Source organism: Balaenoptera physalus (assembly GCF_965194825.1).
Source record: "Balaenoptera physalus genome assembly, chromosome: 8".
NCBI classification, from domain to species: domain Eukaryota; kingdom Metazoa; phylum Chordata; class Mammalia; order Artiodactyla; family Balaenopteridae; genus Balaenoptera; species Balaenoptera physalus.
Genome location: NC_138887.1, coordinates 109034130 through 109048543, shown reverse-complemented (window position 1 = coordinate 109048543; position 14414 = coordinate 109034130). Strand labels below are relative to the sequence as shown.

Here is a 14414-nt window from a genome sequence, read left to right as displayed (position 1 = left end):
CCACTGGACTGCCAGCGAATTCCCCTGATATTCTTTTTCTTGACTTCGATATAGGAACTTTTCTGTATGTTATGTTTATATCTCAATGAAAATATCTATTAAATAATAGACAGAAAAAAAGATAGTAAGAAAACATCAAGCAAAAGCAAAAACCTTCCATAGCTTCATGGCGTCCGAAAGGCAGAATTGAAAAGATGATGCCCAAGAGTTCCAACACCTGGGGATTCAATCAAACACTAATTTGGATGTAGATGCGAAGGGACTGTAGATGTAATTAAGGTTACGAGCCTTAAAATAGGGAGAGTATCCTGAATTAGGCAGGTGGGCTCAATATTATCACTTGAGTCTTTAAAAGTAGAGAAATGTCTCCAGCTGGAATCAGAGATGCAGCGGAAGAGAAAGCGTGAGGTGAGGCAGAAGGAGAGCTTCAGTGCATGAGAAGGATGCGATCTGCTGTTGCTGGCTTCACAGACAGAGAATGAAGGAAGCCTGCAGAAGCTGAAAACCACTGGTCAACAGCCAGCAAGGAAACGGACATGAGTTCTACACCCCCGTGCAACTGGATTCTGCCAACCATCTGGGTGGGCTTGGAGATGGATTCTTCCCCAGAAAGTGGAGCAGCCCTGCCTGCACCTTCATTTCTGCCACGTGAGACTCCGAGCAGAGAAGTCAGCCAGAGCTGCTGAACTGCTGACCTCCAGAACTGTGAGATACTCACTGTGCTAAAGCACTAGGTTTGTGCTAACTTGTTGCAGCGGCTGCAGAAAACAAACTATTGCGGGGTCTAAGCTCCTACTGCTTGCCACATGGCAGGCCAATAAGAGACAGTGTGTTGGGGCGAGGAATAGCGACTTTATTCGGAAAGCCAACAGGCGGAGAAGATGGTGGACTAAACTCTTAAAGAACCATCTTAACTTGGAAGAGAATTCAGGCTGCTTTTATGCTAAGGGAGAAGGGGAAGCGGGAGGGTTCAAGACTAAAGGGTAAAGGTGAGTTGAAGACTTCCTGGAGCCACCTGGCCTTCAAGGGAAGCATAACATTTCTTTGTTCTGCTTGCTCACAAGGCTGCATCACAAGGCTCCTGCAAAACTTCAAGTCGTTAGCAGTTATTTTTACTTTACCACACTTATCTCTGCTTATTTGCTAGCTGAAAACGAACTTATCTACAAGTAGTAGCCACAACTAACCCGGGACCACCTGGGATGGGAACTTTCTTCAGGGAACTTAATGAGCTGTTTGGGCACAAGCAACATTTCTCTAATATTTAACTCTTTATGGTCAAGGCTACAGTACGTAAGCTGTAGAATGAGGGAGACAGTTTCAACGCAGTGTTAGTTCTGTTCTGCCTCTTACAAAACTTCTTCCTGGCCTGAGGGGTCCTCCCCCATCTAGTTCCATCCTGCTTTTTCTTGCAAATTCATTTCCCACCATGCAGCCTCCGCTAAAGGCCACCCCCTAGTATCCCCTTGAAACGTGTCCCCACTTTCCACTCCCCTCCCCTCCCTACACCGTGCCTTCCACCTGAGAAGCTCTCCCCACGTCTCCCCACCTCTCACGGTGCTACCCCTCCTTCAGGCCTGGTGACAGCCTTTCCTAATGTCCATCTTTTCTTGTTTCCAGGCTGGGCATCTCTTTCGCCTACTATGGGGTCATCCTGGCCAGTGCGGAGCTGCTGGAGCGGGACCTGGTGTGTGGCTCACGGTCGGAGTTGGAGGTAGTGGTGACCGTAGGGGTCTCGGAGGAGAGCCAGAGCCCCCTGCCACTGCCAGGCGTTTGCCCCTTCTGACTACCAGACCATGATTATCAGCACCATTGGCGAAATTGCTCGTAAGTATCTCTCTGTATTGGGTGGCTCTCTGTTTTGGGTGGGGGACGTGCAACTCAGAGTCTCAGAGGAGAGAAGAGCGACCTGTCATACACTTGACTCCTGCCTGGTAGAAATGGACGAGTCCCCAAGTCATGCTGAGGTGTCTCCAGTGCAGATCAGTGTGGGGAGAAGTCTGGAGGAGTGGAGCTTTGAATTAGTGCATCATATCAATTCTAAGATGCATTCCCCTACATTGTAACATCTCTGAAACTGGGATGTGTCTCACAATGGCTTGTTAGATTTCAGTTGGAAGCACTGTTTCTGCTTTAATAGACATAAAATAATGGTACTTAAAAATCAATGGCACCTTGAATTTGAAAAACAGTATTAAACATTTAAAATAAAGGTCTAGCAAGTTGGCAGTTTACAATAGACCTACATGCTGTAATAAGCATCCTGGGCATAAAATATCCTTCATATACTCCAGTGCTTGTCGTTCTCGGATCCCCGTGGGAAAAGCATATTGAAGGAGTCATGAAGTTGATGACAGTGTGATTGGGTCTTGGCTGGAATACACATGACGTTTGGATTAAGTTGCTTCTTTCTGAAATGACAGGGAGGAATCCATGCCATTGTTAATAAGTGCCATTTACTTTCAAGATTCTGAAAATTGTCTTTGTCATTTTTTCCCTAGTGAATCCTTTAAATATCCTGGGCATTAATTTCCTGGGAAGACGGCTGAGCCTTTCTATTACCATGGGATGTATAGCTTTATTCTTCCTTCTCCTCAATATTTGCACTTCAAGGTATTTGCTGTCTGGTTGCTTTAAAGCAATCTAGTTTTGTGCAGTGGTTTTAAAATGAGGTCTCCTGACCCATGGCCTTCAGTGGAGGTTAGGGGCAAGTCCCTTTCACCAAGAGAGTAGAGTACAGGCTGCTTGTTTGACTAGAACGATCAAACAAGCCCCTGGTACCTGCCCCTCCCATTCCCCTCTTCCTCCTGAGCAGGTCCATCTTCAGCACCCACAGGACGTGGGTACCAGCGTGGGAGTATTCCGTTCGCTTAGCAAGATATTTAGGATCTTTATGCAAAGCTTCCTGGAGAATGGAGCCTCCGGTTGTTTACCAAATGATCTGCACGTTGTCAAGATAGTGATGTAGACAGCATACCTGTGGTGGGAGAATTCATTGCACTCTGAATTTGTGACCCTAGAGTGGGCCTCATTTATAATATATATGACTTATTCTGCAAACTGTACCATTTTCCAAGGCTGGTGGCAGAGGTGTGCTCTCCTTGGGGGGCTGGGCTGGAACGGCACACTTCGGGGGAACAGGATTGAAGGGTTGAGTCAGGCTTTTGCTTTAGGACCCCACAGTCAGGCCAGCTGAGGGGCAACACCTCCCTCGGAACCCGGTCTTCAGGGATGTGTGTTGGCATCTGTCATGTACTGGGATGGGGCCCCGGAAGGCCCTCTGTGTTGCCTTTGGTAACGTCTCGCTTCTGGTTCCCTAGTGCCGGCCTCATCGGCTTCCTCTTCATGCTGAGGGCTTTGGTGGCGTCCAACTTCAACACCATCTATATTTACACCGCTGAGGTTAGTTTTGGGGAAGGGGTTGGTTACATCAAGGTGTGCGAGGTGAGCTACTTAGAGCAGGTGTTTGTCTATAGACCACGCATCCCTGGCTTCTGTTGACTTTTGATGATTTTCTAAAAACATCCTATTAAAATGACACCAGAAGGTTTATTTGATGTGGCCTTTCTCCTGCCCCATGGGGTCTAGTGAAAGCCAGTCTCTGAGAAGAAAGATAAGACCGTCTCCCTTTCTCACTAAACTGCATCCATGTTAAAAGCAACTCTTGCCCTCATACTGTGCTTCCTGAAGAAATAGGGATAGGCCCGGTACCTGCATGTTGCTGATAAAATGTAAAACACCCTATTTCTCCCTTTTTAAAATTAGAATGTATTTTTCACCTTTATTCTTTTGAAAGATCATATCCCACTATGTCTGTTGTTTGTTGTAGGTAGCTTAAATTCGAATATAATAGTAATTTATTCTTAATTTATTGAATTACTATATCTACTTAATACATCTACTTCTGAGGAGCTTCTCAGAAACCACCACTTTAAAGAGCAAATGATCCTAGAAATAAGCAATATCTGAGTAGGAAACTTAGTATTTTAACTGGTTTTGCCTTTCGTTGAGCCAGAGAAAGTGGTGCTATAGGGACTGCTAAAGCTGCATTCATCTTCATCTTGGGAAAGGTAGAAGTCTATTTAGAATACAGATGACATATCAAAACCACAGAGAAAAAGATTCTTTTCCCCTCACATAGATAAAAATAGGAAATTATGACACATTTGACATATATGTATTATTTCATTTAGTTCCATTAACAATCTTCTAAAATTATTGTGAATTTGTGAACTTAAAAGTCTATGTGTATTGTGATGTGCCTCTAAAATTATATTTGGAATATTCAATTTAACATATTTTGGGATGTGTTCATTTAAAGGGTCGTTCCTAAGTATTTTTTCCCTGATACTTATTGCTTAAAAAAAAAAGATGTGTACCTGAAGTTGCTTGTCTTCTATTATTTCATCTCCTAGAATTGTCAAAAATGAACAAAAAAAATTGATATTAGAGCAAAGATCATCTGTATGTATCTGAATCCATTGTTTTCAATAGCCAGCAGCCTCATTTTCTAGAAAAAACCTCTGTGAAAAGGCACTCCACCCCAGACATTCTTATAAATATAGCAGTGCCCCCCCGGGGCAGGAAAGCATCTTGTGTTTTGCATTTGGCAGATGGTGGGTAACATGATGCGGCCAAGTAAAGAGGCCACGTGCTTTGCTTTAGTGAATTGATGAAAACTGATCAGTATTTATAGCGTTAAGAGAAAAATTTCTAAAATTAAAAGAAGCATTCTTTCATATATTCTCCTTAAAATCTTCTTTATTAAATACTATTTGCTTATTTATTAAGAACTCTGAATCAGTGAAGTACAGATTAATGAGATTTTACTATAAATGCAAGAAAGTTGCAGCAAGAAAGTAGACTGCGCCATAAGATCTTGCAACACAAACATGGTGAATGGTGTAGCATGTATGTGGCACTCTCGTCGATTCTTTTCACTGTATCTGTATTAAAGGTTTGGTTGGATTGTTATTATTTGGGGAGTATTTTCTTTCCATTCAGTAGAACCACCTTTATACGTTTATAGCTCTAAAGTGGAAATCTTCTGTCTGATTGCAAGTACCTTTCTAAAATTACGTTTGGAATATTAAACACATATTTTGGAATTTGCTCACTTAAAGGATAATTTCTAAGTGTTTATTTTCTGATATTGTTAAAATTCAAAGTTGTATACCTGAGAAAATGAACATCTTCTATATCCTATATATCCATATAGAATATTTGGTCTTTTGTATATACCAAAGCCTGACCTGTGGAGGGAAGGGCAGAGGACTTGGGAAAGAGGGGTTTAAGCTAACTGATACTTTCTACACTCCTCTACTCCAGGTCTACCCCACAACGATGCGCGCTTTGGGGATGGGGACCAGTGGATCCCTGTGTCGCATTGGTGCGATGGTGGCGCCATTTATATCCCAGGTACAGCCCAGGGGTCTCTGTAGGGAGGATATGTCTAAGGGAGGTGGGGAAAGAGGGACCTGGCTCCCTTCAGGTTAAGGGTTTAACCAAGGATTTGTTTACTTGAGTTTCCTTGAGATGTTGTTTTCCCATTGTCTGGTTAATTTGGCTGGGAAAAGAGGCTGAATTAATGCTTCCAGGCTTCCAGTCAATAGCATGTATTGCATTGCATGCAGGGTTTAGATTTTGCTGGACATTGTTGGGGGAGGATGCAAAAGACACGGATGACACAAGGAGCTGGAGCAGCTGAACGACAATGAGCTCCAACCCTGACACTGTCAAGGGTGCAATTGAAAACCAGAGCACAGAAGTGCAGGGAGGCTGAACCAGGGTGCAAGGATGTGGCCCTGGGCAGGTCAAGTCCAGCATGTGGACAAACCAGGCACAGGCTGGGAGAAAATCCAGGGGTGATCTGGACCGTTGGATGGGCCCTGTTTCAGGAGAGAAACAGAGGCAGATATGGTGACCCACATGGTCATGGTTCCTCAGAGGGCCAAACAGCTTGCCCCTCTGCCCTGATCATTCTCTTTTGGCCACGAGAAATGGAAATCCACCTGAGCTGGCTGCAGCCAAAGACAAGAGTGAGGCTGGGCCCTGGGTGGGCCTGATCCAGGCAGTGAGGGCTGTCAGGGACCCAGGCTCTGTCCCCCTCACATCTCTCTGGGGCCCAGGGTCACTGAGCAATCAGGCTGTACTCCCTCAAGACCAGGGTGCTATACTTGTCCACGGACGTGGCAGCCCCGCAAATCCCAAACATCTATCCTTAGATCCAGGCACCAGAAGACACCAAAGTACTCTCTGCATCCCAGAAGGATGCTCTCTCTGGCATCTCACTGGCCAGGCCTGGTCAGTTGTTCATAGTTGAGCTAAATCAGTTGCGGCCAAGAGTCAGGCTTATGGATGAATGCAACTGGGGAGGGGCAGTTTTCAGAGAAAGGGGGTTGCCATGGGCTAAGCAGACTGTAATGTGTATTTCTTATAATTTAATGGGATTTTGCTACCACCCTTATTAAAACTATTTTGGGACTATTTTGCCTACTTAGTTAAAAATGAGGGCAGTTCTGGTCTTGCGGTTTTGCTTTTCACAGTTCTTTTGCGCTTATTATTTCACCATGTTCAGAAAAGAACATAATGGTGAAAGGCAGCAGGAAAATATTGGTCCTATTTCTGGATGATCAGACTGAGGTAGAGTTTATTTTCCAAGCTTTAATTGGGAATAGGGTCTCTTGGTTCTCAACCACTTGAAACATTTTCTCTGGATATTTGTGGGCATTTATCTTTGAGGCCACCCTGCTTTTGGCGACTTTGTGGACCAGGAAATATCTCAGCTAGGACCAGGTCTCCTGGGGCACAGGGCTTTGTCCTGCTTAGCGTCCTGCTGGGGGAGTTCTCAACTCTTCACAGTGAAGTCACCCAACTTTCTATGCCCCCCTCATCTGTAAAATGAAGATAAACAATAGCACCCACTACATAGGTTTCCTCTCAGTATTAAATGAGATTAATACATACAAAGCGCTGAGCCCAACATTTGACACATAGTAAGCCCTCAATAAGTGTTAGCTAATAACCATAACAATGATCAATAGCATCAAGGCCAAATGCTAAATATTCAAATAAGAGTATTTCTGTTACTGAGAAATATTTAAGTCCAGTTGAGTTATTTCAATCACTATGCAATTGAAATGTTTTGCATTCCTCACCAGGTTTAGGATGGGAAGTTCGAATCTGGGAAGCTTTGTGTTTGCTCGTAGAATATTTGCCTGGGTTTGGAGTGGGGCTTGGTGACACTCTCATGAGCTCATCCGTCAGTGTACCCTTGGACGCGGCTCTCAAGCTTCAGTGCATATCAGAGTTACTAGGGTAACTTGATACCGTGAAGATTCCTGGACTTCATCCAGAGGTTCTGATTCTGTGTATGGGACCATCACCTACAGTTCTAGCAGGAATCCAGAGTGAATCTGATGCTGTTGGTCTGGGGACCAATGAGAGGTGTGGCCATCAGTAAGGAAATTGACTTTACTTTCACTTAACTCTTCTTCCTCCTCCTCCTTCCCTTCCCACTCCCCTTCCCTTTCTCCTCCTCTTTCTTTTGTCCTTCATTTAGGAACTTATTTTGGTGACTCATTCGACAAGTTGTTTTCAGGGTAATTCTCTACAAATTCTACAGACTGCCTCTTTCACAGTTTGGCAGTTAGAATGCCAAAAAGGACTCCATAAGCTACAATCTGTATTTGATAGAGTAGAAGCAAGAATTTATAAGGGAATTCCACACTTCCACTGCAGGGGGCGCGGGTTTGATCCCTGGTCGGGGAACTAAGATCCTGCATGCCGCGAGGCATGGCCAAAAAAAAAAGAAGAATTTATCCCAGTTCAACATTCAACCAGCATTTATTGCACGCTTACTCTGTGCCTGGCATTGTTCTCTTTCTTTACAGCAGTAAATAAGCCAGACCAGGGTCCAGTGGTGTGCTGGAACTGGCCTGCACTGGCTTGTGAAAGCTGATTGTTAAATTTTCAGGAAATTACTTTGCAAGCTAGTTGATGTCACTGTTGTAGCTTGAAATTAGCATGGTGGTGGTTTTTATCCCATGGCCACAGGCAAATGCTACCATCAGGACAGTTTCTGGAAAGCCTGTTAAACATTTCGCAGCACACCACCACAAGATTCCTGCTCTCAAGAGGCTGACTTTCAAGTTGGGTACTTTACAAATATGCACAAAATTAAGATGATTCAAGTTAATTATTTGCGTATCTTAATTATTTGCATATCTGTAAAGCACTCAACTTGAAAGTATGTTGGGAGGCAATGATAATGAGTGAAAGGGATGACAGGCCTTCCCCCCACCCCCTCTTTTGGCTCAAAATTCCTTTACTGAAAGATAAATTGAATTAAAATCCATACATTCCATGAGGGACAGGCCTTTTTAAAAGACAAGGCTTCATATAGCCAATATTTTAGAGTAACTATAAATGGAGAGTAGCCTTTAAAAATTGTGAATCACTGTAGTGTACACCTGTATGTAACTTATGTAATAAAGTACATCAACTGTACTTCAATTTAAAAATATTATAGAAAGAGGCAGGGCCTCTCTGGGTAGGTGACTTTGGAGTTGAGACCTGAAGTATAAGAAGCTGACAACCTGTAAAGGGTAACAGCATTTCAGGTGGGATGACATCTGGTCCAAAGTCCTGGGGATGGGACGAGCTTGGTGTGTTCTCGGAATAGCAAATAGCTCTGATGAGCAAAGTGCAGAGAAGTACAGGGAGAGAGTGTGCCTTGCAGGCATACTTCGGATTTTTTTTCTTAGGAGGAGGGGGAAGTAATTGAAGGGTGTTAAGCAGTGTCATGATCAGTTTTGCAGTTTACAAAGAGCACTCTGGTTGCTGAAGAGTGAATTGGCAGGGGATTGGGAGAGGGCAAGGGAGGAACAAGCTTATCATAAGACTCTAATTTCACATCGCCATGTACTCAAGTGAAAAGGGAGATTTCAGAATTCTGGAAAACCATTTCTCTTATAGAGGGAAATACTACATAAAAAATTTTAATTTCTGCCCAGGAAAAAAAAAAATACTGGACAAGGATGAAAGACAAACCTTTAATTTTCAAGGGTTTCAAAAAACCCTAATTGAATTGTCACAGCTGAACAATGATTTTGTTGTCCTGTTGAATTCCTGACCTTCCCCAGAAGCATGGAAACAATGAATCAACACATAAGATGATACACAGAACTTCACCAGTTACTGGGAATAAAAAAATCTATCCATTTCATAGTTTCATTAGTGATTTCTGGTAAGCAGGAAACTTACCGAGAAACTATGTTGTCCAAGATAAAGTCAGACACTAGTTAAAGTGGTAGGGACAGATTTTGATTAGTAATTATTGCAGTAGGGAAAAAGAGTCCAGTGTGAAGTGAATTCAACTTTGTTTTGTACGGAGGTGACTGGGCTTTTTAAAGGGAGAAGAGGGAATAGGACAAGGAAGGTCTCAATAGAGAAAGGGAAGTGAAAATAGGCAAAAAGTGGTAAGAGGGGTTGGTCCATGTGAAACCCAGACAGGAGCCCTATCTCCAGGTATCGATCGGAACAAACAGTAAATTTTTTGGAAGCCTTGAGTATGTTCAGGTAGGCACTTTTACGAGAGCTAGGGTCATCTGAGGGGTGTGGATTTGAGCTGTTAGAAACTGTTAGTCTTTGTTCAAATCTTTATATACCAAGATTGAGGCCTAGGTGAGAAGCAGCTTAGAAAAGCCTGGCTAGGGTTTGGTCAAGGAGAAAGTTTTTGTCAATGTCAAGTGTGGTTCATAAATACATTTGTGTTTATTGTATTTTCAGTGATTTAAGAGATTTCCAAAGGCAATCTGACCACGTGATTTTTTCTTCTTTCGCACTGAAAACACAAAAATTAAAAACTAGAAATAAAATTTTACTACCCTAATATTTTACTGGCGATAACTGGATATAAATATTTTAATGAAGCCCTTGCAATATATCTAAGCATATGTACATATAAATATGCATATACATTTTACTCAAATATGATCATAGTTATATACTTTTTATTTTTTTAATAGATCTAAAATACTTTATTGGAATTCAATTGTTAGCATGATATTTATGGTAACATTATTCATAGGGTGATTCTTTCTACTTTAATGAGATCTATTTTTATTTTAATTAATTAATTTTTAAATTTTACTGAAGTATAGTTGATTTACAATGTTGTGTTAGTTTCAGGTGTACAGCAAAGTGATTCAGTTATACATATACATATACTCATTCTTTTCCAGATTCTTTTCCCATATACATATACTCATTCTTTTCCAGATTCTTTTCCCATATAGGGTTGTTATAGAATACTGAGTAGATTTTCCTGTGCTATACAGTAGGTTCTTATTGGTTATCTATTTTATATATAGTAGTGTGTTTATGTTAATCCCAAGCTCCTAATTTATCCCTTCCCCGTTTCCCCTTTGGTAACCATAAGTTTGTTTTCAAAATCTGTGAGTCTGTTTTGTAAATAAGTTCATTTGTATCATTTTTAAAAATTAGATTCCATATATGAGTAATATCATATGATATTTGTCATTCTCTGTCTGAATTACTTCACTTAGTATGATAATCGCTAGGTCCATCCATGTTGCTGCATATGGCATTATTTCGTTCTTTTTTATGGTTGAGTAATAGTCCATTGTATATATGTACCACATCTTTATCTATTTCTCTGCTGGTGGACATTAAGGTTGCTTTTATGTCTTGGCTATTGTAAAAAGTGCTGCAATGAACATTGGGGTGCAAGTATCTTTTCTTTTCTAAAAAAATTAATTAATTAATTGATTTTTGGCTGAGTTGTGTCTTTGTTGCTGCGCACGGGCTTTCTCTAGTTGCGGCGAGTGGGGGCTACTCTTCGTTGTGGTGCATGGGCTTCTCATTGCAGTGGCTTCTCTTGTGGCGGAGCATGAGCTCTAGGTGCACAGGCTCAGTAGTTGTGGCGCGCGGGCTTAGTTGCTCTGTGGCATGTGGGATCTTCCTGGACCAGGGCTCAAACCCGTGTCCCCTGCATTGGCCGGTGGATTCTTAACCACTGTGCCACCAGAGAAGCCCCAGGGGTGCATGTATCTTTTCGAATTATGGTTTTCTCTGGATACATGCCCAGGAGTGGGATTGCTGGATCATATGGTAGTTCTATTTTTCGTTTTTAATGAACCTCCATACTGTTCTCCATAGTGGTTATACCAATTTATTTATTTTTATTTTTTTAATTGAAGTATAGTTGATTCACAGTGTTGTGTTAATTACTGCTGTGCAGCAAAGTGACTCAGTTATATATATGTATACATTCTTTTCCATATTCTTTTCCATTATGGTTTATCACAGGATATTGAATATAGTTCCCTGTGCTATATAGTAGGACCTCATTGTTTATCCATTCTATATATACAAGTTTGCAGCTGCTAATCCCAAACTCCCAATCCATCCCTCTCCCACCCCCTCCCTCTAGGCAACCACCAGTCTGTTCTCTATGTCCCTGATTCTGTTTCTGTTTCATAGATAGGTTCATTTGTGTCATATTTTAGATTCCGCATATAAGTGATATCATATGGTATTTGTCTTTCTCTTTCTGACTTACTTCACTTAGTATGATAATCTCTAGTTGCATCCATGTTGCTGCAAATGGCATCACTTCATTCTTTTTTATGGCTGAGTAGTATTCCGTTGTATATATGTACCACATCTTCTTTATCCATTCATCTGTTGATGGTCATTTAGGTTGTTTCCATGTCTTGCCTATTGTGAACAGTGCTGCTATGAACATAGGGGTGCATGTATCTTTTTGAATTATAGTTTTGCCTTGATATATGGCTGGGAGTGGGATTGCTAGATTATATGGTAATTCTATTTTTAGTTTATTGAGGAACCTCCATACTGTTTTCCACGGTGGCTGCACCAATTTACATTCCCACCAACAGTGCAGGAGTGTTCCCTTTTTCTCCACACCTCCTTGAGCATTTATTGTTTGTATACTTTTTGATGATGGCCATTCTGACCGGTATGAGGTGATGCCTCATTGTAGTTTTGATTTGCATTTCTCTAATAATTAGTGATGTTGAGCATCTTTTCATGTGCTTTTTGGCCATCTGGCTGTCTTCTTTGGAGAAATTTCTATTTAAATCTTCTGCCTGGGACTTCCCTGGCGGTCCAGTGGTTAGGACTCTGCACTTCCAGTGCAGGGGGCATGGGTTTGATCCCTGGTTGGGGAACTAAGATCCTGTGTGCAGCGCAGTGTGGCACCTCCACCCCCACTAGATCTGCTGCCCATTTTTTGATTGGGTTGTTTGTTTTCTTGACATAGAGCTGCATGAGCTGTTTGTATATTTTGGAGATTAATCCCTTGTTGGTTGCTTCGTTTGCACATTATTTTCTCCCATTCTGTGGGTTGTCTTTTTGTTTATGGTTTCCTTTGCTGCGCGAAAGCTTTTAAGTTTAATTAGGTCCTGTTTGTTTATTTTTGTTTTTATTTCATTACTCTAGGAGGTGGATAAAAAAAGTTATTGCTGCGATTTATGTCAAAGAGTGTTCTGCCTATGTTTTCATCTAAGAGTTTTATAGTGTCCGCCCTTATATTTAGGTCTTTGATCCATTTTGAGTCTATTTTTGCATATGGTGTTAGAGAATGTTCTTTTTTTTTTCTTTTTAAAATTATTTATTTATTTTTAACATCTTTATTGGAGTATAATTGCTTTACAATGGTGTGTTAGTTTCTGCTTTATAACAAAGTGAATCAGCTATACACATATATATATCCCCATATCTCTTCCCTCTTGCATCTCCTACCTTCCCACCCTCCTTTTTAAATTTTTAAAACTTTTAAATTTTTGGCTGCATTGAGTCTTCGTTGCCATGTGAGCTTTCTCTAGTTGTGGCAAAGGGGAGCTACTCTTCGTTGCTGAGCAAAGGCCCTAGGCACATGGGCTTCAGTAGTTGTGGCTTGAAGGCTCTAGACTCAGGCTCAGTAGTTGTGTTGCACGGGCTTAGTTGCTCCGCGGCATGTGGGATCTTCCCAGACCAGGGCTCGAACCCATAACCCCTGCATTGGCAGGCAGATTCTTAACCACTGCGCCACCAGGGAAGTCCCATTCGAGAATGTTCTAATTTCATTCTTTTACATGTATCTGTCCAGTTTTCCCAGCACCACTTATTGAAGAGACTGTCTTTTCTCCATTGTATATTCTTGCCTCCTTGGTCATAGATTAATTGAACATAGGTGCATGGGTTTATTTCTGGGCTTTCTATCCTGTTCCATTGATTTATATTTCTGTTTTTTTGCCAGTACCATACTTTTTTGATGACTGTCGCTTTGTAGTATAGTCTGAAGTCAGGGAGCCTGATTCCTCCAGCTCTGTTTTTCTTTCTCAAGATTGCTTTGGCTATTCGGGATCTTTTGTGTTTCCATACAAATTTACAATTTCTTTGTTCTTGTTCTGTGAAAAATGCCATTGGTAATTTGATAGGGATTGCATTGAATCTGTAGATTGCCTTAGGTAGTATAACCATTTGACAATATTAATTTTTCCAACCCAAGAACATGGTATATCTTTCTATCTGTTTGTGTTATCTTTGATTTCTTTCATCAGAGTCCTATAGTTTTCAGAGTACAGGTGTTTTGCCTCCTTAGGTAGGTTTATTCCTAGCTATTTTATTATTTTTGATGCAGTGGTAAATGGGATTATTTCCTTAATTTCTCTTTCTGCTCTTTCATTGTTAGTGTATACAAATGCAAGAGATTTCTGTGTATTAAATTTGTATCCTGCAACTTTACCAAATTCATTTATGAGCTCTAGTAGTTTTCTGGTAGCATCTTTAGGATTTTCTATGTATAGTATCATGTCATCTGCAAACAATGATAGTTTTACTTCTTTTCCAATTTGGATTCCTTTTATTTCTTTTTTATTCTCTGATTGCTGGGGCTAGGACTTCCAAAACTATGTTGAATAAAAGTGGTAAGAGTGGACATCCTTGTCTTGTTCCAGATCTTAGAGGGAATGATTTCAGTTTTTCACTGTTGAGAATGATGTTAGCTGTGGGTTTGTCATATATGGCCTTTAGTATGTTGAGGTAAGTTCCCTTTATGCTCACTTTCTGGAGAGTTTTTTTTATAATAAATGGGTGTTGAATTTTGTCAGAAGCTTTTTCTGCATCTATTGAGATGATCATAGTTTTTATTCTTCAGTTTGTTAATGTGGTATATCACACTGATTGATTTGTGGATATTGAAGAATGCTTGCATCCCTGGGATAAATTCCACTTGATCATGGTGTATGATGCTTTTAATGTATTTTTGGATTTAGTTTGCTAGTATTTTGTTGAGTATCTTTGTGTCTGTGTTCATCAGTGATGCTGGCATGTAATTTTCTTTTTTGTAGTATCTTTGTCTGGTTTTGGTATCAGGGTGATGGTGA

The 14414-nt window shown here is 41.1% G+C and overlaps 1 protein-coding gene across 1 annotated transcript in view; it reads left to right on the top strand.

Moving 5' to 3' along the window:
- Nucleotides 1-14414, top strand: part of SVOPL (SVOP like) — a gene marked incomplete at its 3' end in the record, with an annotated part of 84926 nt that overhangs the window by 35546 nt on the left and 34966 nt on the right. Inside the window, 5 exon segments of the mRNA XM_082473193.1 lie at nucleotides 1621-1753; nucleotides 1755-1827; nucleotides 2502-2613; nucleotides 3321-3402; nucleotides 5329-5418. Coding sequence (XP_082329319.1) covers nucleotides 1621-1753; nucleotides 1755-1827; nucleotides 2502-2613; nucleotides 3321-3402; nucleotides 5329-5418 — 490 coding nt within the window.